The sequence below is a fragment of the Mytilus californianus genome, unplaced genomic scaffold (genome assembly GCF_021869535.1).
Source record: "Mytilus californianus isolate M0D057914Y unplaced genomic scaffold, xbMytCali1.0.p SCAF_6, whole genome shotgun sequence".
NCBI lineage: Eukaryota > Metazoa > Mollusca > Bivalvia > Mytilida > Mytilidae > Mytilus > Mytilus californianus.
Window position 1 is genome coordinate 37,614,819 of NW_026262712.1, and position 24,439 is coordinate 37,639,257.

At 32.0% G+C, this 24,439-nt stretch overlaps 2 protein-coding genes across 3 annotated transcripts in view; one reads left to right on the plus strand and one right to left on the minus strand.

Moving 5' to 3' along the window:
• LOC127705450 (uncharacterized) overlaps positions 1–11,771 on the plus strand; it is a 351,867-nt gene extending 340,096 nt beyond the window's left edge. Inside the window, exon 4 of the transcript XR_007983887.1 lies at positions 11,761–11,771. The gene's annotated coding sequence lies outside the window, so the exon portion shown is untranslated. The remainder of the gene's footprint in view (positions 1–11,760) is intronic.
• LOC127705451 (putative nuclease HARBI1) lies at positions 13–7,659 on the minus strand. 2 transcript variants are annotated; one of them, XM_052209771.1, is made up of 4 exons: positions 7,037–7,659; positions 3,154–3,266; positions 2,050–2,161; positions 13–419 (listed from the first exon to the last, which is right to left on the minus strand). In XM_052209771.1, exons 1-4 carry the CDS (start codon positions 7,464–7,466, stop codon positions 34–36), a joined length of 1,041 nt encoding a protein of 346 aa, XP_052065731.1. In that variant the 5' UTR covers positions 7,467–7,659; the 3' UTR covers positions 13–33. The 2 variants fall into 2 exon arrangements, with proteins under 2 accessions (XP_052065731.1, XP_052065732.1); XM_052209772.1 differs by lacking the exon at positions 7,037–7,659 and having other exon boundaries at positions 3,154–4,102.
• Positions 11,772–24,439: the final 12,668 nt, after the last annotated feature.

Consider the following 24,439-nt stretch of genomic DNA (forward strand, 5'->3'; position numbering starts at 1 on the left):
TCTAGTAGGATGTCTACAAATAACAAAGTTTACTCAAAAAAATTGTCTTGCAATGTCATTTCTCTTTGCGGTGCCATCAAAGGTTGGGTTCATATTAATGTCACCCCTACAATCTCCAATAGCAATTTCCTCAATATTGTTATTTATTATTATATCATTGTGGTTAATTCCTATATCATGTAAAATAACACAGGATGTTATATATTTTACAGACTGTTCTGGTGTTGTTCTAAAGCCATCATGCAAACAGTTAAACCTCCTTTTTAATATACCAAATGTTTGTTCAATTAGAACTCTAGTTCTACAAAGTGCTCTATTAAAATTTCCCTGACAGTTGTTAGCTGGACTAAGATAAGGGGTCATCAGGTATTTGGTACATGGATAACCGGAGTCGCCTAGTAACAATCCTTGGTGAATTCCTGTTAAAATAAATGTTTTCAATGTAATATTCACAGATTGAATTTCGAATAAATCAAATAATTGGAAACTCAATTTAAAGCATTTAAAGGTTGTAACATAAACAATTATAGAAACTGCTACTTCCCAGTTATTTGTAGTGAAAATCCAAGAATATACATGAATAAAGGGAAGTAACTACAAAATTATCTCCCCACTATTGCTGCATATAAATACAAGCACAATAATAAAGTCTCTATTTTTTTGTGGAAAGACCTATTGTATTTGTTCTGATTATTTTTTTTCTTCTTCAGCCAAATTTCAAAACTTGTTTTGTGGTACTGCAAGATGTCGCTTAGATATTTTGCATATGATATTGAACAGTTATTGCGCTTTTGAGATTGACCCTGTTTAGTAGAAGACTTTTTATTGTAAGAGTTATCTCCCTAAACATTGTTTTCTTTGTGGTGAGATCTCCTCCTTAACCGTAAAAGAAAGCGACTAATTTATTTGACTAAATTGATCTTTATATCCTCAGGATGATTTGTCAAATTTTAAATGAATCAATTCGTACACTCCATATGACAGTTATTTCCCCTTTTGAATTTGATATAAGTGATATGCATTTCTAACTGGTAAACCATTAGTGATAGAGACCTAGGGTCTTTTGATTTAAGGTCCTTTGTTAAAATAAAGAAAATTAGGTCAAGGTCAAAGGTCAAGGTCATACTCTAAATTTTGATTTGGCTTATTTTCACTTCTTTTTAAAAAACGTATCAGATATCGACAACATATTTTTACTGAATTGTTAGTTGCGACATGTCGTAACACATACATTTTGGTTAAAAGGGTACTCTGACATTAAATGGGAGTTTTCTCACCTATGATATTTAAAACTACGCGTATGGTGATTTAACTCATTAACAAAATATAATAAAGACCTAGGGTCTTTTGATTTGATGTCCTTGGTTTATAATCTTGAAATTGAGGTCAAGGTCAAAGTTGAATTTGAAGTTCTAGATTTTTACCTTTGCTTTAACTTCATGTATAAATATACATGATAAAGCCATGGGATTTTTGCATTAGGTTGCAAGCCATATGACCTTGAAAATTCAAACCGAAAATGACCTTACGTAAAGCGGAAGTAGCTATTTTTTGTACTTATTTAATGTAAAAGTATATAGAACCAGATATTTTTGGAATTAGTGTCAAGTAAACTATCAAGTTATAACAGAAATTACATTTTTCAAACTGGAAGTAACATATTATCTCCCTTATTTCAAACAAAAGTGTATAGAAACCATATATTTTTGGAATCAGTATACAATAATCTATCATTTGACACGTGAAGTGACATGTTAAACTGAATTTTATTATTTTCTTATCAAATAAAAAAATTGGCGGTCGTATATTGGTATCACGTCGTCGTCGGCAGCGTCATCCGAAGACATTTGGTTTCAGTGCAATAACTTTAGTATAAGTAAATAGATATCTAGGAAATTTAATCTACATGTAAGTGCATCATAAGCCTTAAATATGTTTCTAGGCTGGATTATTCTATATGTTACTAAGAAAATTTTGATAAGTTTTTGAAAATTTAGAAGTTTTTCTACAGTCTTGCTAACAAGAACAAACAAAATGAGATTAAGTTACCATTTTCAAATTGTTGACATAGTCCACTTGTTCTAAATATTCTACTATCATGGACTGATCCTGGCCATTTGGCACACATAGAAGTTACTCTAAAATTTGGATCACAAACCATCTGTAAAAAAAAAAATCAATTGGTATATTTTAGGAATTAGGGGCCAAAAAGGGGCAAAAAACAAGCATTTTTTTAGTTTCCAGACAATAACTTGTGTTCAAGTGTATGGATCTCTCTGAAATTGTACTGTAAGGTACCATACCACAAAGGGAAGGCTGCGATTCATTTCAGGGGTAATTGCCTCAAAATTTTAGGAATTAGGGGCCAAAAAGGGACAAAAAACAAGCATTTTTCTAGTTTCAGGACAATAACTTGTGTGTAAGTGTATGGATCTTTATGAAATTGTACTACAAGGTTCCATGTCACAAAGGGAAAGCTTGGTTTTAGTTTGGGGGTAATTGCCCTAAACGTTTAGGAATTTGGGGCCAAAAAGGGGCCAAAAAACAAGCATTTTTCTAGTTTCCAGACAATAACTTGTGTGCAAGTGTATGGATCTCTCTGAAATTGTACTGCAAGATACCATACCACAAAGGGAAGGCTGGGATTGAGTTTGGGGGTGATGAATCATAAGGGGGTTCAAAAAATGGGGGGGGGATTTTTTTCCTTTTTTTCCTTTTTTTTCTTTAAAATTTTCCATTTTGAATTGGTTATTTCTGATTTATATATATAAGCAAATAATAATGATATGGTTTGAATAGGTAAATTAAAAAATTTTAAGTTCTTAGACCACATTCATTCTGTGTCAGAAACCTATGCTGTGTCAAATATTTAATCACAATCCAAATTCAGTGCTGTATCAAGCTTGAATGTTGTGTAGATACTTACCCCAACTGTTCAGGGTTCGACCTCTGCGGTCTTATCAAGCTGCGCCCAGCAGAGCATTTTATTTGTATTTAAGACTATTTCCAAATTTGCTGACCCAAAATTCATTTTCTGGGTACAATGTAAGTTTAAATGATTCGGCCTCTTTTAGAATAAATTTAAGATTATTTCAGCACAAGAAGTTACCATATTGTTTGAATGATTGTTTTCTGTAAATGTTAAAACCTTACTTGAATATTTAAAGAGTGCACTCCTTTTCTGTTTACAAAGTCAGCTTCATTTTCATGTGGGCTGATAATCTTGACAAATGTTCCATCGATGCATCCTAGTACATTCGGAAATCCTTCAAGTAAAAATAATTCATTAAAAGGTGCTCAGTATAAAGTGCAAATTGGTACAATTATTAATTTGGATATTTGATTCTGTACCCTATTGTTATATATACATAGTTAATCTACACACTAAATAAATAAATACTGATAGTTTATGCTAAGGGGGAAAGGAAGGGGGGTGTTGTTTGTTGAGTGACATCTGGCCCATTGACTAAAAAGTCCTGAGAGGTATATCACAAAACGTGAAAAATGTATCAATGTGAATCCTTAATTTTGCAACAAAGATATAGTTGTAGGAGGCCGTAGTACAAAATGGCTAAAATCCACGTTTGAAAACTATACTCACACATAATGTACTGTTCGGGGGGAGGGGGTAGAGGTTTATGATTAGTGAAGGAGGTTTAACTAAATTTAGCCCTAATTCCCAAATATTTTTATAGAACAATATTTTTTAGATCAGTGTGTACGCCCTGTCTGAATCCCTGCCTGAAACATGTATTTAAATTCTTGTCTCTGGTGTCTTCTAGATATCAATAACATGAAATCAATGAGATGAAGGTGTGTGTGCGTAAGTATATGTGATGTGTTCTTATTGTTGTCATGAATTTTATTTTAGTCAGTATTAATCTTTTGAAGACCATGTTCATTTATCATTAAATGATGGCTATCAGCATTGAATAACGTCCAGACAAACAGAAACTGTTGACTTTACAGTGCATTTTTGTGTCAGAAATTTAGTCATGATTTCAGTCTTAATTCATTTTTGTCTTGCCTACGCAAAGAGTGAAAAAAGTGGGACAAAGGTATACTGTTTCCAGTGGCGTCAGCATAAAAAAGTTTGTGCTTATATAAATGTAAGAAGAGGTATGAGTGAAAATGAGACAACTCTCCATCCAACTCAATATTGGGAAAAGTAAACCATTATAGGTCAAAGCATGGCCTTCAACAATGAGCATTGGCTCACATCGAGCAGCAAGCTATTAAGGGCCCCAAAAATGACTACTGTAAAACCATTCAAACAGGAAAATCAACGGTCTAATCTTTATAAAAACGAGAAACACTTATGAACCACACCAACAAACAACAGCCACTGAACATCAGGTTCCTGACTATATAAAAAAGAAGATGTGGTATGATTGCCAACAAGAGACCAAATGACACAGAAATTAACAACAATAGGTCACCATATGGCCTTCAACAATAAGCAAAGCCCACACTGCATAGTCAGCTATAAAAGGTCTGTTTTCATGTTTAATGTTTCTGATTAAGTCAGAATAGTTTAATAGGAGCCACATACGGTTAGTTAATGATATTATGTTATTATATAAGTGTCTGCACATCTCATTTCTAGGGAGATTTTTGTAACTCAAACCCCTCAATATTGGACTTTTAGAATTTGTACATGGCTTATTAAAGTTTATGATTAGGTTAGTGAACATTCTAATTCACACACGGTGGAATATGTACCCATTATTTTGCTTGACTTATAATTTCCCTGAAGAATCTCTGTTCAAGTTCTTATTATCGGTGAAGTATATTTGAAAAATACATGGAGCTTCAATAGCCCTCAAATTAATAAAAAAACGAACTGTATCTGTAAAGTGGAATAATGGAGAGGGATGAACTCAGAGAATACTACTATTTCCTGTCAACCCCTATATTATCTCATTTTTGTCAAGCCTGCGACGTTAGTCGCAGAAAGCTCGACATAGGGATAGTGATCCGGCGGCGGCGTTAACTAACTTCTTAAAAGCTTTATATTTTAGAAGGTGAAAGACCTGGATGCTTCATACTTTGTATATAGATGCCTTAGGTTACGAAATTTCCGTCTGTCACATGTCCATTGTCCTTGAGCTCATTTTCATGGTTCAGTGACTACTTGAAAAAAAAGTTAAGATTTTTTGTAATGTTCATTTCTCTCTTATTATGAGTAATAAGATAACTATATATGGTATGTGCGTACCTTGCAAGGTCCTCATGCCCGTCAGACAGTTTTCACTTGACCTCGACCTCATTTCACGGATCAGTAAACAAGGTTAAGTTTGGTGGTCAAGTTCATATCTCAGAAACTATAAGCAATAGGTCTAGTATATTTGGTGTATGGAAGGATTGTAAGGTGTACATGTCCAACTGGCAGGTGTCAACTGACCTTGACCTCATTTTCATGGTTCAGTGGTTATAGTTTAGTTTTTGTGTTTTGGTCTGTTTTTCTTATACTGTATGCAATAGGTCTACTATATTTGGTGTATGGAATGATTGTAAGGTGTACATGTCCAACTGGCAGGTGTCATCTGACCTTGACATAATTTCATGGTTCAGTGGTCAAAGTTAAGTTTTTGAGTTTAGGTCTTTTTTTATCCTGCAATCATCTAACTATTGTACAAATAACAGGTAAACAAATAATTTTTTGCTTTATTTGTACTTGTTTGTATTTATTTGTATTTACACATAAAGTCTCCTGTTACCCTGCTTCCATGTTGAGCAAGCGGTAATGTGGATATTTCTTTTTGCGTTCCAGTTCATTTTGGGGTCCTCTTCGCGGTCCCATTTAAACTATGTCGATTTATTTGAAAAATTAGAGACAATGATTTAGATTTTAACAACTAATGTTTCAAGTGTTGGGTGTAAATTTCAGGATAAAAACAATATACATGTATGTACATTGTCGGAAAATATAAAATTTATTTGAACTCGCTACTATATGCATTAGGTCAACTATATTTGGTGTATGGAAATATTTTATGATGTGCATGTCAGTCTGGCAGGTTTGAACGTGACCTCATTTTCATGGTTCATTGCTCAGTGTAAAGTTTTTGTGTTTTTGGTGTCTTTTTCTGAAACTATGAGCAATAGGTCAACTATATTTGTTGTATGGAAGGATTGTAAGATGTACATGTCTGCCTGGCATGGTTCATCTGACCTTGACCTCACTTTCATGGTTCATTGGTCAATGTTTAGTTTTCTTGGTTAAGTCTGTTTCTTAGAAACTATAAGCAATAGGTAAACTATATTTAGTGTATTGAATGATTGTAAGATGTACATGCATTTCTCGTTTAGTTTATATGACCTTGACCTCATTTACTTGGATCAAGTTAAGCTTATGTGATAGTTGTAGTAAAGCTTTATATTTAGGACTATCAACATATTATCAATGGTTAGTAAAGAAAGTGAGACATTTCAGCGTGTGCACTCTTGTGCAAGAGGGAGGGATCATACCATAAAGGGATTTGGATTTTATTTCATAAAACAAACAAAATCGAAAAATTGGGGACGGCGCAATTCGAGGTACGAAGCAATCATGTTGATCCGGATGCCGGAAGTCCTAAGTCGTTTTTATCAACATTTTGCAGACGCTTTTTTTTGGGGGGGTTCCTGACAGATTGTAAAATTCTCCAAATATTTGTGCATTATGATAATATCTTTGAATCAACATAATGCAATTTTGTTTGGTAATCTTACGATCATTATTTTCATCATTTCCAATGAAACTGTCTAGAAAAATCTGTATTATATATTAGGTACGTACAGCAAATGTTTACAAATTACATGTCCAAAGCCGGGAAAGGCAAAGAAGGTCAGAAAAACAGGCACCATGCCACATAATGTCAAATAAAAAAATCAATTTAGTTTGTATGAACACAAGTGCCCTCAAAGAGTGCCCCAATACTAGTCATTGTGGTCATGGGCGTCAACCGGTTTAGACGTGTGAAAGTACGATTACTCGGAAAAATGCTATGTGAAACGATGACTAGATACATACTAATAGATGACAGATTCTTACCAGCAATTCTTCTAAATCCCTCCATTACTTGAATGGCCTTCTCGCCAACCGGGAAACAAATAATATTCCGGAAAACGGTAATGATGGCCTGGCAAACGTCTCTGCATGCCCTTCCAGTTGCCGACTCCGATATACACAAACTGTCTCCAACTAAACTCAAGTGGGTGCCGGTTGCCACGAATCTCAAGAATAACAAAAGCTGGATCACTGGAGAAAGTGCAAAATTTCTTCTCGTTTCACGATGAAGAAAGTTGTGAATTCCATTTAGGATGAAAGTTATAGTTGGTCGACGAAACCTGTATTTATCAAACAATTCCTCGTCATCTAAAGACTCAAGTGGATTGAGCCTGTCCCTAAAAACTCTTGGCCTAGGTAGGTTTCTCCGACGACGATGACGATTTCTTAGACGGCGTACATGGACAGCAGCCATTGTTTTATATACTTAAGTCTTGACTTAAGTATGGTTTTGGCTATACTCAAATATTTAAGAATATTCTTAAGTTTGAGTAAGAAAATATCTGAGAATTTTTTTATGGCGGTGTATTTTGCTGAGAATAAAAAAATTGAGAAAATTCTCAGGCTGAGTAAAAAAAATTTACTCAAATAGTTTTATGGCGCCGGGGCCTGGTATATAGTCAACATAGAATTTTTCTTACTCAACAATTTCCTTTTTAATTTGGCAACTCCTCACTTGAAGTTCTGCTTTTTTAAAAGTGTATTTCTTGGTACATGTATACCAATTAATTATATCAGAAAATCAATAAAAGATAATAATTCAATTCATCACTTTTACTAGCGCTTTCACTGCTTTTACAGATCTTCAGGTAATGTGACCTGTATATATAAGTGTTATACAAAAACAATTGATTGACGTTTACAATAGTATGACGTTAACAAATACAAGGGAGACTACTAATATCATTTAAAAAATTGATTAAAGTTTTAAAATGTTATTTAAGTAAAAAATAAAGTATTATTTATCATTTAAGTGTTGAGAATGTTTATGTCAGAATAATTCTTCTTTCTTCTTCCGGAGAAAATCATTTTGACGATTCACCATAAACATGTACAATGGAAATATCTTAAATCGTCCATTTAAGAACAACGATGGAAATGGTCGTTAGACCGGATAATTGTTATATCTTCATGGTTGGTTTGCTGCCTATGAACAGTCATTCTAGTACGTAGTTCATGTTTTGTCTCTCCAATATAGAATTCCTCAATTTTTTGAACACATGAGAGATTAAATGACGTTTTCAAGAACTTTTACAAGACATGTTTTGTTTAACTGTGAAATGCTTTCAATTTTTAAAATAAATTGAACTTTCTGCTATTAAATCTGGACATGTCATACATCGTTTATCGGTACATTTTCTAACAATAGGCAAAGTTTCATTAAAGTCGAATTTTGAAGATGTTAAATATCGTTTTAGACTTGTTGACTGTCTTTTACTGTTGATAATCTTCTTTTTTTGTAAAACTTTGTCCATTTTTTCACTTTTGTGTAAATTATTTTCAATTTGTCGCATGAAACTAAATATATCATAATCTCGTGGATTATATGTTGTTACAAACGGGATAATTTCATCTAAATTGTTTGATGATTCTTCGGTTGGTTCGGATCGCCGTGATTCTGTAATGATTGTTACTTTTATCAGTGCCTTTTGAATTCCGTAATCTATCACTTGTTCCGGATATTGCTGCTTTTTTAAATACACTTTTAATTCTTCCAATATTTTATTGCGTAATAGTTCTGTACTTGTAATGGTAATTATTCTTGACGCTAGATTAAAAGGTATATTTAATTTTACATGTTTTGGATGGTTTGAGAGAAGTTATATATAGTTATTTCTCTAATTATTTGACAATTTATCCCTTTCTGCAACCATTGTATAAACAAATTTAATCAACGTGTGGTTGCTGGTGATCTCAGAAGATGATTGGATGAGTTTAAGGGTCATAACCTTTATCAGCTCACTTGATGAATCAAAATATGCTAACAGCTGTTAATGAAATTGACAACTTTGTGGAATGTGGAAGGCACGCTAAGGGGATTTTTAGTTTAACAAAAATGAAATTTTATTTTTCAATCATTAGAGAAACAGATTCTTACATAGTTACTCGTGGATTATCGAATTTATCCAATCTCGATAGTTAAATTATTAATTTTAACTATCTCGAATGGATAAATCCGATAATCCATTGGTATCAATGTAAGAATCTATATATAAATAATCATATATATATATATATATATATATCTAGTGCAGCTCCAGGTTTCTTGACGAATTGTTAGATATTGTAAATGGAGAAAAGCTTTCAAATTATTTTATTATGATGAAATAAAACAAATAATCTCTGTTCCAACATAAACTTCCAAAAATTGAACCACAGTAATGTAAATTATGATAATTATTTTTTTTATTTTTTACCTTGTATTTGTACTTTTGTTCTTTTACGATTTTGTGTAAAAAATCATTTAAATATTTGAAAACGATTAATTGTATTTAATTTTTTTTTCTATTATGGAACTTATTGGAAAAGAGATGAAAAAATGTTGAAAACAACTTTATTTCCGGTGCGTGGAAATACCACTGATTTTGATTTTTTATACAAAATACAATACCCATAAAAGAAAAACACTAGAACATGCTGAAATAATATAGTAATATATTTAAAACATACAATACTTAAACAATAGACTGTATTCAATTTTCTAAATTTCAGAAACTTTAAGGCTCTATATTGAAACAAAAATTTTCCTTGCCTGCTCAGGTTTCTGTAAGAGTGCACATAGTTTATGATCGCTGTACAAATGAGGACAACTTCAGTGCATGTAGTCAAAATCTTAACTTTGCATGTGGATTTTTTATAGTAACAAAATTTACAGCGCCAAACTTCATTTTGTAGTGATACGCTGAAGACTTAGATGTAAAATGTACAATTTTAATAGGAAAATGATTTCCTCGTTTCAATACAAATCAGTGGCGTAGCTTGCCTTTTTTTACCGAGGCAGGGGGTCTGGGGGGTCGCAGCCCCCATGAAGCTATTGAGGTTTTACAATTTGAACAAGAAGAATCTATGAAAAATAATAGTTGTTGTTTAATTTTATTTCATCATAATTATGTTAATATGCCTTACACTAAGCTATACTACCGATTCATTAGTTGATTTCTGGTATCTGCATCAGTTTCAATGTTCAAATGAATACATAAATCAAAAGCATTTACCACTTTTTCAAATCAAATCCTTTCAGTGAAATTCCCAGATTTAAAATTCTTTATGGATACAGGAGATTGATCTGTCAAGTTCAAAATTGTCCTGAGTCTATAGAAAGTTATGTATGATTTAAACCGATACTATCTAATCTACGGTCAACTCAAAGTTATAAAAACAACAAAACACGTGGATATCACATAAGACAACCACTGACAAGTCAGTTTCCTGACTTGCTAGCAGTAACTGAAAGCCAGCGCAAAAGCCTTTGGGTTTGGTATTTTTGTTATTCTTTTTTAAGACTTTCATACAGACAATGAGCTCAAGACCAGCTAATTCAAAATACTTAACTACAAGCTTAACAAGCAGTTGGTAATTTAATGATTATGCCAAGAAGGATAAGTTCATGTCTTTGGTAGTATATCCTTTGTTCATGTAAGCATTATTGCTCAGTATTGGCAATATAGATTGGAGAGCATTTCACAAACGTGGAAATTGGAATCAGTGAAAATACTGTATAGACAACAAGGTTTGAATCAATAATTTTCTAACTGCGAAAGCCTTGTTATATAGCATACAAGTATATACACCTTGATTATGACTTATTCTAAAATTGATATATTTCAATCTCTGATTCTCAATGTGGTCCAATCTATTATATCTAAAGAAATAAACAAGAAAGTGCAAGCAAATAAAGATTAATCCAAAAAGAATCAATTTCATTGGACGTAGTAGATACATGACATCTAACCTTACTGAACAGTTAAGCATTTAGCTAGCAATTATGTAGTTATTCTTGTGTCAAAACTCATACAAAAGTAACAAAACCCCAAAAAACTTATTATCTACTGTAGATTCATTATCATTCATTGGATACCAATTTTCGTGGATTTCGTGGTTACCCGAAAACCACGAATTCCAATGTCCAACAAATTTTGTTTAGGAATTGATGCAGACTTTGGCAAAACCACGAAATCAAATATCCACGAAAATGCAAGTTTTCCTCAATCCACGAAAATTGGTACCCACGAAAATAAATGAATCCATGGACAGTATTGACAGATATAATCTTTCAATCAGAAGTTTTAATGTTTTTTCCTAATACAGTCTGCTTTAAAGGACCAGATTTCTGTCACTATCCAATAGACCCTAATTTTTCAGTGGCAGTCCAAATGTCCCCGACCTTCATCCCGGACGGCCTCTGTTACAGGACGTACCTATTATAGTTAGTGTTAATTTGTTCTCGTCTTGAACATGCATGGAATATTTAAACTGGATTTTAAGCCAACATCAATCAATCAATCAATCAATACTATAACGATTTTAAACGACTGTTGTAACGGAATTATTGACACGTCTTTGCTAGATTAACTAAATGGAAGAAAATACTTTAATCAGTTGCGGAAAGGCTTAAATACACGTACTAATGAGACTTCAGCTTTTTTGAAAATACAAGCTATATGTCAATTTTGTTACCTGACATCGTTTCTTTTTTCAAGTTTGAATAGTAATATTTGTGAGTTTTTGAGCGAAAATAATAATATTAATAATAAAAATGATGATAACATTTTAGTAGAGTTTGAAAAAATGGACATAAGTACAGGGCAACGATGATAAGAAAAAGACCTTGTAATATTGTATATAGATACATTGTCACCAAATATATAGTGTTTGAAATGACACACTGGTGATACTTTCATTGGCGGTTTATATTGGAGACTTCACGGGATTGGATACATGTTGGCGCATTTGTTTACATAGCAATACAGATCTCCAAATTGAGATCAGGTGGAAGTGCATAATAGTGTTCTCATTTTCATATACGTTAACATATATATAAAAAGTTAGATAGTAAAGTTAAAGGATTTTGTATGATAGACTAATTATAAAAGAGTTTATGATTGTTTTATTTTGAAAGCTGCATGCCTATCGAATTTGCACGAGACTCAACATTGAAATTTCCTTGTATTTCGTTTTCTTTCTTGAGTGAACAGATCACAATAAATGCCAGAAAACTTCAGAAAGGTTAGGAAGTAGTTAGTATAGATATACTATTCATTGGTTTATCTTATGCACATGCACCTAGTTTACTAATTAATGATTCAGTGACCATGTAAAATGCAAAATAACTCCAAGGAAAGTCCCTTATCAAATGGCAAAATCAAAAGTTCATTAAACGAATGAAACACAACTGTCATTTTCCTGACTTGATGCAGGCATTTCCTTATGTAGAAAATGGCGGTTTAAACCTGGTTTTATAGCTATCTAACCTCTCACTTGTATGACAGTCGCATAGAATTTCATTATATTGACAACAATGTAACTGACTCTATCGGTTTTTCTTTCTGTTTTGAAGGCCGCACGGTAAATGTAAGTGTTAACATGTCTGTCTTTTGGTCTTTAAGGAATAGTTATTCCATTGGCAGTCATACAACATTTCTTTGCTTTTTAAAATTCGGTCATCTAAAATTTAATCTTTTGGTCTATGTCCTTTTACATGATTTACCAAAAGATAGTTATTACAAATATCAAAAGAGTTGAAAATTGGATTAACTTTAGAATGTAATTGAACCGGTTTTTGAGATATATTTAAGGAATTGCCGCAGATGACCACTCATAATTATTATTTATAATAAGAAACAGTTAAACCATTGGTCATTAGAAATACAACAGAGAAAACTTGTATCGAAGGTGCTGAGGGATAGGTAAAGTCTTCATGTTTGAACTAAAGAGCTGTTGCTTGCAAGAAAGCAATCGATCGCGAACCAAGTGTTTAAGTTGAAGTTATCCCTTTGGAACGTATTTCGACTGCATTGTAATTTGATTGATTGTTTTGTGATTCGATTGACTGCATTGTGATTTGCTTGACTGCATTGTGATTTGATTAACTGCTTTGTGATCTGATTGACTGCTTTGTGATCTGACTGCATTGTTATTTGATCGACTGCATTGTGATTTGATTGACTGCTTTGTGATCTGATTGACTGCATTGTGATTTGATTGACTGCAATGTGATTTGATTGACTGCTGTGTGATCTGATTGACTGCATTGTGATTTGATTGACTGCATTGTGATCTGATTGACTGCTTTGTGATCTGATTGACTGCTTTGTGATTTGATTGACTGCATTATGATTTGATTGACTGCTTTGTGATTTGATTGACTGCAATGTGATTTGATTGACTGCTTTGTGATTTGATTGACTGCAATGTGATTTGATTGACTGCTTTGTGATTTGATTGACTGCAATGTGATTTGATTGACAGCATTGTTATTTGTTTGAATGCTTTGTGATCTGATTAACTGCATTGTTATTTGATTGACTGCTTTGTGATATGATTGACTGCTATGTGATCTGATTTACTGCTTTGTGATCTGTAGTTTTTATACCTCAGACTGACTAGTAAAACAAAATTACTTGTCCGCATCAACCAAAACTGACCTAATTTGCTCTTTTTTATGTAAATCTTATAGTTGCATAGTAAATCAGTTATATTTTTATGTAAGGATGGATTGTATTAAACAAATGATAGCAATATTGGACCACAATGACTACAAAATTTTGTTCGCATCAATTGAGAGTGCCAAAATGTCCTCTTTTTATTCAAAATATCTAATCATAAACAAATATTAGTAGTTTTCATACCTCAGACTGACTCGTATAACAAAATTACTTGTCTGCATCAACCAAAACTGACCTAATTTGCTCTTTTTTCTATAAATCTTATAGTTGTATAGTAAATCAGTTATATTTTTATGCAAGGATGCATTGTACAAAACAAATGATAGCAATATTGGACCACAATGACTACAAAATTTTGTTCACATGAATTAAGAAAGCCAAAATGTCCTCTTTTTATTCAAAATATCTAATCGTAAACAAATATCAGTAGTTTTCATACCTCAGACTGACTCGTATAACAAAATTACTTGTCCGCGTCAACCAAAACTGACCTAATTTGCTCTTTTTTATGTAAATCTTATAGTTGCATAGTAAATCAGTTATATTTTTATGTAAGGATGGATTGTATTAAACAAATGATAGCAATATTGGACCACAATGACTAAAAATTTGGTTCGCATCAATTTATGGTGCCAGCATGTCCTCTTTTTATTCAAAATATCTAATCGTGAACAAATATCAGTAGTTTTTATACCTCAGACTGACTCATATAACAAAATTATTTGTCTGCATCAACCAAAACTGACCTAATTTGCTCTTTTTTATGTAAATTTATAATCGCATAGTAAATCAGTTATATTTTTAGGTAAGGATGGATTGTATAAAACAAATGATAGCAATATTGGACCACAATGACTACAAAATTTTGTTCGCATCAATTGAGAGTGCCAAAATGTCCTCTTTTTTTTCAAAATATTAAATCGTAAACAAATATCAGTAGTTTTCATACCTCAGACTGACTCGTATAACAAAATAACTTGTCCGCATAAACCAAAAGTGACCTAATTTGCTCTTTTTTATGTAATCTTATAGTTGCATAGTAAATCAGTTATATTTTTATGTAAGGATGGATTGTATAAAACAAATGATAGCAATATTGGACCACAATGACTACAAAACTTTGTTCGCATGAATTGAGAAAGCCAAAATGTCCTGTTTTTATACAAAATATTGAATCGTAAAAAAATATCAGTAGTTTTCATACCTCAGACTGACTCGTAAAACAAAATTACTTGTCCGCATCAACCAAAACTGACCTAATTTGCTCTTTTTTATGTAAATCTTATAGTTGCATATTAAATCAGTTATATTTTCATGTAAGGATGGATTGTTTAAAACAAATGATAGCAATATTGGAACACAATGACTACAAAATTTTGTTCGCATCAATTGAGAAAGCCAAAATGTCCTCTTTTTATTCAAAATATTGAATCATAATCAAATATCAGTAGTTTTCATACCTCAGACTAACTCGTATAACAAAATTATTTTTCCGCATCAACCAAAACTGACCTAATTTGCTCTTTTTTATGTAAATCATATAGTCGCACACTAAATCAGTAATATTTTTATATCAGTATGGATTGTATGATACAAATGACAGCAATATTGGAAAACAATAACTAAAAAATTTGGTTCGCATCAATTTATAGTGCTAGCATGTCCTCTTTTATTCAAAATATCTAATCGTAAACAAATATCAGTAGTTTTTATACCTCAGACTGACTCTTATATCAAAATTATTTGTCTGCATCAACCAAAACTGACCATATTTGCACTTTATCAAGTCCATCTATATAGCTGCACAGTAATTCAGTTATATTTTTAGGTCAGGAGGGACTGTATAATACAAATTACAGCAATATTGGACCACAATGACTACAAAACTTTGTTGGAATGAATTGAGAAAGCCAAAATGTCCTGTTTTTATACAAAATATTGAATCGTAAACAAATATCAGTAGTTTTCATACCTCAGACTGACTCATAAAACAAAATTACTTGTCCGCATCAACCAAAACTGACCTAATTTGCTCTTTTTTATGTAAATCTTATAGTTGCATAGTAAATCAGTTATATTTTTATGCAAGGATGGATTGTTTAAAACAAATAATAGCAATATTGGACCAGAATGACTAAAAAATTTTGTTCGCATCAATTGAGAGTGCCAAAATGTCCTCTTTTTATTCAAAATATCTAATCGTAAACAAATATCAGTAGTTTTTATACCTCAGACTGACTCTTATAACAAAATTATTTGTCTACATCAACCAAAACTGACCATATTTGCACTTTATCAAGTCCATCTATATAGCTGCACAGTAATTCAGTTATATTTTTAGGTCAGGAGGGACTGTATAATACAAATCACAGAAATATTTGACCACAATGACTAAAAAATTTGGTTCGCATCAATTTATAGTGCCAGCATGTCCTCTTTTTATTCAAAATATTGAATTGCCAACAAATATCAGTAGTTTTCATACCTCAGACTGACTCGTATAACAAAATTTTTTTTCTGCATCAACCAAAACTGACCTAATTTGCTCTTTTTTATATAAATCTTATAGTTGCATAGTAAATCAGTTATATTTTTATGTAAGGATGGATTGTATAAAACAAATGATAGCAATATTGGATCATGATGACTACAAAATTTTGTTCGCATCAATTGAGAAAGCCAAAATGTCCTGTTTTTATCCAAAAGTTGAATCGTAAACTAATATCAGTAGTTTTCATACCTCAGACTGACTCGTATAACAAAATTATTTTTCTGCATCACCCAAAACTGACCTAATTTGCTCTTTTTTATGTAAATCTTATAGTCGCATACTAAATCAGTAATATATTTATATCAGTATGGATTGTATGATACAAATGACAGCAATATTGGAAAACATTAACTAAAAAATTTGGTTCGCATCAATTTATAGTGCTAGCATGTCCTCTTTTTATTCAAAATATCTAATCGTAAACAAATATCAGTAGTTTTTATACCTCAGACTGACTCTTATAACAAAATTATTTGTCTGCATCAACCAAAACTGACCATATTTGCACTTTATCAAGTCCATCTATATAGCTGCACAGTAATTCAGTTATATTTTTAGGTCAGAAGGGACTGTATAATACAAATTACAGAAATATTGGACCACAATGACTAAAAAATTTGGTTCACATCAATTTATAGTGCCAGCATGTCCTCTTTTTATTCAAAATATCTAATAGTGAACAAATATCAGTAGTTTTTATACCTCAGACTGACTTGTATAACAAAATTATTTGTCTGCATCAACCAAAACTGACCTAATTTGCTCTTTTTTATGTAAATCTTATAGTTGCATAGTAAATCAGTTATATTTTTATGTAAGGATGGATTGTATAAAACAAATGATAGCAATATTGGACCACAATGACTACAAAACTTTGTTCGCATGAATTGAGAAAGCCAAAATGTCCTGTTTTTATACAAAATATTGAATCGTAAACAAATATCAGTAGTTTTCATACCTCAGACTGACTCATAAAACAAAATTACTTGTCCGCATCAACCAAAACTGACCTAATTTGCTCTTTTTTATGTAAATCTTATAGTTGCATAGTAAATCAGTTATATTTTTATGTAAGGATGGATTGTATAAAACAAATGATAGCAATATTGGACCACAATGACTACAAAACTTTAATCACATGAATTGAGAAAGCCAAAATGTCCTGTTTTTATACAAAATATTGAATCGTAAACAAATATCAGTAGTTTTCATACCTCAGACTGACTCATAAAACAAAATTACTTGTCCGCATCAACCAAAACTGACCTAATTTGCTCTTTTTTATGTAAATCTTATAGTTGCATAGTAAATCAGTTATATTTTTATGTAAGGATGGATTGTATAAAACAAATGATAGCAATATTGGACCACAATGACTACAAAACTTTGTTCGCATGAATTGAGAAAGCCAAAATGTCCTGTTTTTATACAAAATATTGAATCGTAAACAAATATCAGTAGTTTTCATACCTCAGACTGACTCATAAAACAAAATTACTTGTCCGCATCAACCAAAACTGACCTAATTTGCTCTTTTTTATGTAAATCTTATAGTTGCATAGTAAATCAGTTATATTTTTATGTAAGGATGGATTGTATAAAACAAATGATAGCAATATTGGACCACAATGACTACAAAATTTTGTTCGCATCAATTGAGAGTGCCAAAATGTCCTGTTTTTATTCAAAATTTTGAATCGTAAGGAAATATCAGTAGTTTTCATACTTCAGACTGATTCGTATAAGAAAATAATTGGTACGCATCAACCAAAACTGATTATATTTGCACTATATCATGCTAATCTATAAAGCTGCATAGTAAACTAGTTATATTTTTAGGTCAGGTGGATCTGTATAAAACGAATGACAGTAATATTAGAAAACAATGACTACACAATTTTGTTCGCATCAAGTTATAGTGCCAGCATGTACTCTTTTTATTCAAAATATTGAATAATAAACAAATTTAGTGTTTTTATACCTTAGACTGACTCATATAACAAAATTATTTGTCCGCATCAACCAAAACTGACCATATTTGCATTTTTTATGGAAATCTTTATAGTTGCATAATGAACTGTCACTTAAGTCAGTAGTTCGGGATGGTTTGTATTTAAAACAAAACTATAATATTTAACGGCATCATCCAACACTGACATGACTGATTAAAGTAGTTTATAATGAAAAGTACGAGTTAACATGTATCCAAAGTATAAGAAGTTCTCTTCTTGGAAAAGTGTACTGTTAATATATTATGGCAGTTGATAGATTTCGTTTGTAGCCTAACGTCCAGGGGCAAATATTTTTTTTCATGTTCAGAACGAGTATATTTTTCGGACGTCCCAGATATCATTTATAATCGTTATGGATAAGTCTGTCTCGATCGAACATTTGGCAAAACAGAATCTTAAATCATGTAAATCCAAGGCAAACAAGGTGAATCACGATTAAAAATCCATGTATTAAATGCATAGAGTTATATTTAGGAAGAGACTGTTAAAAATAGGGAACGAAGCAACGTATACCATGATGTTTATATCCCATCATATACAAATATTTATCCGATGTGTTGGATAACCTTTCTATTTGCCTCGATATTTGTACATGTAACTTTTGAAAAGAAAATATAGAAAATCTGCTACTCGGGAAAATTGTTGGAACTGATTTTTTGTAATTAATAAAAGTTAATATTTCGAATTAAAAGTGTTTTTGAATTGTTCTGGTTTGAAACACTTGTACATAAAATATTAAGATACAAGTCGTTTTAATTAAAAATTAATGTACAAATGAACACGAAGTTTATTTTTTAATTTACACAATCAGTTAACGCGAAAAGTAAACGCGCGTTTACTTTCAAGTGCACGTAGAAATACACTTGTGAAATCTGTAGTAAACGCCCGTTTACTTTTAAGTGCACGTAAAAATAAACTTGTGAAATCTGAAGTAAACGCCCGTTTACTACTGACTAAACGGACACATAGTAAACGCCCGTTTACTCGGGTAGACATTAGAAATTTCCATTTTGACCGCGTTAACGTAATTATAGTAAACGCGGGTGTACTAGTAAACGCGAACATTGAAGTTCACTAACGAAATATGTGCACGCGGCGTTAACCTGCGTTTACTTTATGTAATGCTTGGTCTGCACCCAACTGTATATTTGATTTATTGGTTGAGATTTACAAATGTGTATTTTATTATTTTTGCGGAAGATAAAGCTGAATATTGCAAAAATTATTAGTGAATAAGATTTTCAAATAATTGGACCTGGCCATCTTATAAGCTTAATTCTCGTAGGAGTTATTGTCCATGAAAGGTGATTTTTATGCATTGTTTTTTTTTTGCGAAAAAAAAAAACATCTCGTAGATAGAGAGAAACTGTAAATAGCGAAGATCATCAGACAACTCTTATCCGCTCTATGTTTTTTGTTGTTGAAACTTAAAGTAGATATATTCTTTAAATATCAGGATAAAAAGAGGGGACGAAACGGTGGTGCTCATATCCCAAATATTTTTTTTTAATCTATTCCCACTTCCATCTTATATTTCCTTCTTTTTTCCAGATCCCACTTTTTCCCTTTTTTCCCAAAATCCCAAATTTTTGACTCCCTATATTCCACATATCAACCTTTTTATCACTATATTCCACATCTCCACTTTTCACCGCCTATATGCCAAATCCCAAAAGCGTGTTATCCCCATTAAAAGAACCTAAAATATACACTGTTCAAATCACTTATAGGATTGGCTGCCTTGAATAATTATTATTTCTATTTTTTGTGTTTTGTGCGGTAACAAAAGTACATAGAGAGACACCTTATAGTAAGTATGATCAACAGAACAAAATTCTATAAATAGGTAACAGGGCAGAAATCTTTGTTAATTCGTATTAGCTTTGTGGAAGCTTTTGTAAATAAACTATATATGGCAGAAATGTTTATCATAATAAGATCGTCAAATATTTTATCATTGCCGTATTATAAGCTGAATCTTTATAGCTCTTGCTATTGAAAGACGGTTTTTACCCATTTTGTTGTTGCTGTAACTAAAGACGCTAAAATAACAAAATTGATCAGGACGTACGGCCTCTCAACTGAATCAGCAAAACCCATACCGTATATCAGGCTTTAAAGAAACAAAAACAAAAAAACAAACCAAACGATAAAACGAATGGCGTGATGCATGTATAAATCAATAAACGAAAAACAAATATGATATACGATCTCGGAAATTTTTATTCAATGAACATCGAAGGTGAAGACTTATTTTAGTTGTTTAGATAACATTATGGTAAAACAGTGTGCTTTTAATTGTAATCCCCACAGTATAAAAGTATCTTATTCCTGAAATACTTTACTTCCAGATTAAGCGTCAGGAAGCGCAAAGAAGCGACAAGAAGCGACAACAAGACTAACTTAGCGACAAGAAAAAAAATATAGCGTCAGGAAATCTAAGGATTACTTATTTCAAAAAATAAATTCGAATGGATGGATACCCCATATCCTTTGTTTTTCTGTTATATTAACGGAGTTTGTTTCCCATGCTGTGTGGAGGCCGTAGAAAGTTTCCCTGTGCTTGATATGTATGCTCTTGTGTATTTTTAAAGTTATGGTGTATTTATTCTTAAGATAACTTCTGTTATGTGTGCCACATCATTCTCTCAATTTAAGGCCAGTTTGTATACTAAAATTTTAATAAGACGCACACCACCTATTCCTGGTCCTCATTCCTATCCCCGTTAAAATTTTCACTCACAAATAATTTTATCGAAGCGGGAACAATATACCTGTATTTATACATCAGACCATACTATACTGGTTACCGGAATTTTGAATACACCAAACCAGCCACTTTATATATAAGAAACATGCTATATATACCTTCAATTTTAGAATTCATTCATACATTTTTGTATTATTCAAAATTATCAGTAAATTGTGTGTTCTACAAGGATCAACAGTCCTTCACCTTTTATCTGATACCTAAATTACTAAAATATGTGCTACATAGTTTAAGATTTAACCTTATGCGTTGGAACTATTTTGTTTTAAATATGTACCACTTTCCAGTATGTTCTTTTTTGACCGGGCCCGAATAGATGTTACATTTTACAAAGTCTATCCAAATTATTTTTGCAAAGAATTCCGCTCAAGCCGGTGCTAGGGGTCGTCTTAAACTTGCAGTGTGGTGAGAGTTTTTTGGCTCCGTGTTGAAGACCTCACTGTAACTTTGAGATGAAGAACAACAATAAAAGCGCTGTTTTTTTGCTTTTTTGTGTTTTTTTTTTGCTGTGCATGTACTGATTTTGTGTCATGTATGAATACCCCATATCCTTTGTTTTTCTATCGAAAAAGCATAAACAATTTTTATGATATACATGCAGTAATAAAACGATTTTCCTTTTTTTTTTTCATTATACTGTTCGTTGAAGGAATTAAACATTTGGAAACAAATAGGTATTATTTAGTTTTTATTTATTATCTGAAATATGTTTAATTTTACATTGAGGTTCTGCAAAAGGAAATCACGAATTCACCAACATTCCAACTGACTTCGTTTTCAGAAAACGATATCTGTAACAAACATAAACTGTTAGCTACTTCTTTACAAGCAGAACCAAATACAATGAAAGTCCCAACTATGTACTGGCTTCCGAAGCTACACAAATCACCTTACAAATATAGATTTATTTCGTCTTCAAGTCATTGTTCCACTTCTAAATTATCTATTCTACTTACTAGTACACTTGGTACAATCAAAAACCTGATAATAAATTGTTCAAATAAGGCCTTTGAAAATAGTGGAATTAACTACTTTTGGAGTGTCAAAAACTCGTTTACCACTTTGCCTCATATTCTTATTGAGAAAAAATTCACACACCTAATTAAATGACTATTTAAAAAGTCGGAATGCGAATACATATGTTCAAACTCTTTTAGGTCATTTTTTAGTAGCAACAAACAAAAGAGCTATGTCAATTGGACATGCTTTGATACTATATCTGCCCTTGAATTTTTACTTGATAACATTTTTGTTCGTTTTGGAGATTCCGTATATCGTCAAGTTATCGGAATTCCAATGGGGACTAACTGTGCACCACTTATTGCGGACCTGTTTGTATTGTTATGAGTTACAATTTATGACTAAAATCAGCAAAGACCCATCGAAACAACATCTGATACAAAAATTTAACAATACTTTTAGATATTTGGATGATATATTGGCTCTGAATAATGACAACTTCAGTATGTATACTAAAGAAATTTATCCTGTTGAAATTACTTTAAATAAAGCTAATACTAACAATGACCACTGTCCTTTCCTCGATCTTGATATCTATATCATTAACGGGAAGCTTAATACAAAAATTTATGATAAAAGAGATGATTTTTCATTTCCTATCGTTAATTATCCATTTTTAGATGGTGACGTTCCCTTGTCACCATCTTATGGTGTTTATATATCTCAACTTGTACGATTCGCTCGTGTATGTAACAACGTATTAGATTTTAGCGAGAGAAATTTATATATTACTGAAAAATTATTACACCAGGGTTTTCGATATCATAAACTAGTCAAAACATTTACTAAATTTTATCATCGGTATAAGGACATCATTCGTAAATATAACTCAACATGCAGACATCTTATACGTTCAGGTATTTCACATCCAATCTTTTATGGTAAAATTCTTTACAAAGCACAAAAATGTCAGTATTCACCTCAAAAGCTAACAAAACCTTTAAACAGACTTATTAAGAAAGGATATAGTTACGATACTGTTGTCAGGTCATTAAAGATTGCATATTTTGGCTTTAATATTGATTCACTTATAGGATCTTTGCATCGGAATTAAACATATTTATTCTAAAACCAGTTGTTGGCATGACACGGGTTATGTTCTTCTCATATATTTTATGACGGTATAATACTAAACCCCTAACAGGAGGGATTGTGCCTGATATTCATATGATGAAGACATAATCTTTCAATCAGTTTAACTGAGGTCTGGAGCTGGCATGTCAGTAACTGCTAGTAGTCTGTTGTCATTTATGTATTATTGTCATTTTGTTTATTTTCTTTTGTTTCCTATTCTGACATCGGACTCGGACTTCTCTTAAACTGAGTTTTACTGTGCGTTATGTTGTACGTTTGTTTTTTCTTCATTGGCTAGAGGTATAGGGGGAGGGTTGAGATCTCAAAAAACATGTTTAACCCCGCCGCATTTTTGCGCCTGTCCCAAGTCAGGAGCCTCTGGCCTTTGTTAGTCTTGTATCATTTTTAATTTTAGTTTCTTGTGTATAATTTGGAGTTTAGTATGACGTCCATTAACACTGAACTAGTATACATATTTGTTTAGGGGCCAGCTGAAGGACGCCTCCAGGTGCGGGAGTTTCTCGCTGCATTGAAGACCCATTGGTGACCTTCGGCTGTTGTCTGCTCTATGGTCGGTTTGTTGTCTCTTTGACACATTCCCCATTTCCATTCTCAATTTTATTAAGATAATGTATTTACTGTCTATAAATGAATTAATCAAAATGAATGTAGAGTCAATATAATCTTGTAATTCAAAAACCCAAATTACCATAAAATGTACATTGATCTTATTAATGATATGATCTACACTGTACTGTTATTTTATCAATAGTCAATACGATATTGTAATACGTTCAGATACGCTTGGAACTCTTTAAGGCGTAAAGTTTACGCCTTAAAGAGTTCCAAGTGTATCTGAACGTATTACGGTAAAGCGTGTTTCCAGAAACCACGACAAGGAAGTGGTTCTACAAGAGTTCCATATATTTTGTTTTATCTTTTTTTTTATTTATAATAGTAATATTTATATTCATATCTAATATAAACATTATACGCTATTTACATGGTGGTTTTTGCTAATTATGGATATGCTTCATTTGTAGAACTCTCAGCCACGCTTTGTAATCTTTATTGTTTTACCGTGTTGCCATACTCCACGACAAAGACGTGGTTCTACCTCGACGTTCATATTTTGTTTTATTTTATTTCATTTATTTTAACTATGTATATATAAACAAGTTAAGTAGAATCCGTATGCTGGTAACATATTCTAGTCCGCAGTTCTTTTTTTTTTGTCCCTCCAACATAGAATTAATCACAATTTGAACGTATGAGAGAATAAATGACGTTTGAACT

Coding starts and splice junctions, on each gene's coding strand:
- LOC127705451 (XM_052209771.1), bottom strand. CDS start 7,466: ATGGCTGCTGTCCATGTACGCCGTCTAAGAAATCGTCATCGTCGTCGG. Junction 3,267..7,036: donor GGGATTTAGAAGAATTGCTG/GTAAGAATCTGT, acceptor TTTTACTTGAAG/GATTTCCGAATGTACTAGGA. Junction 2,162..3,153: donor TGCACTCTTTAAATATTCAA/GTAAGGTTTTAA, acceptor TTTTTTTTACAG/ATGGTTTGTGATCCAAATTT.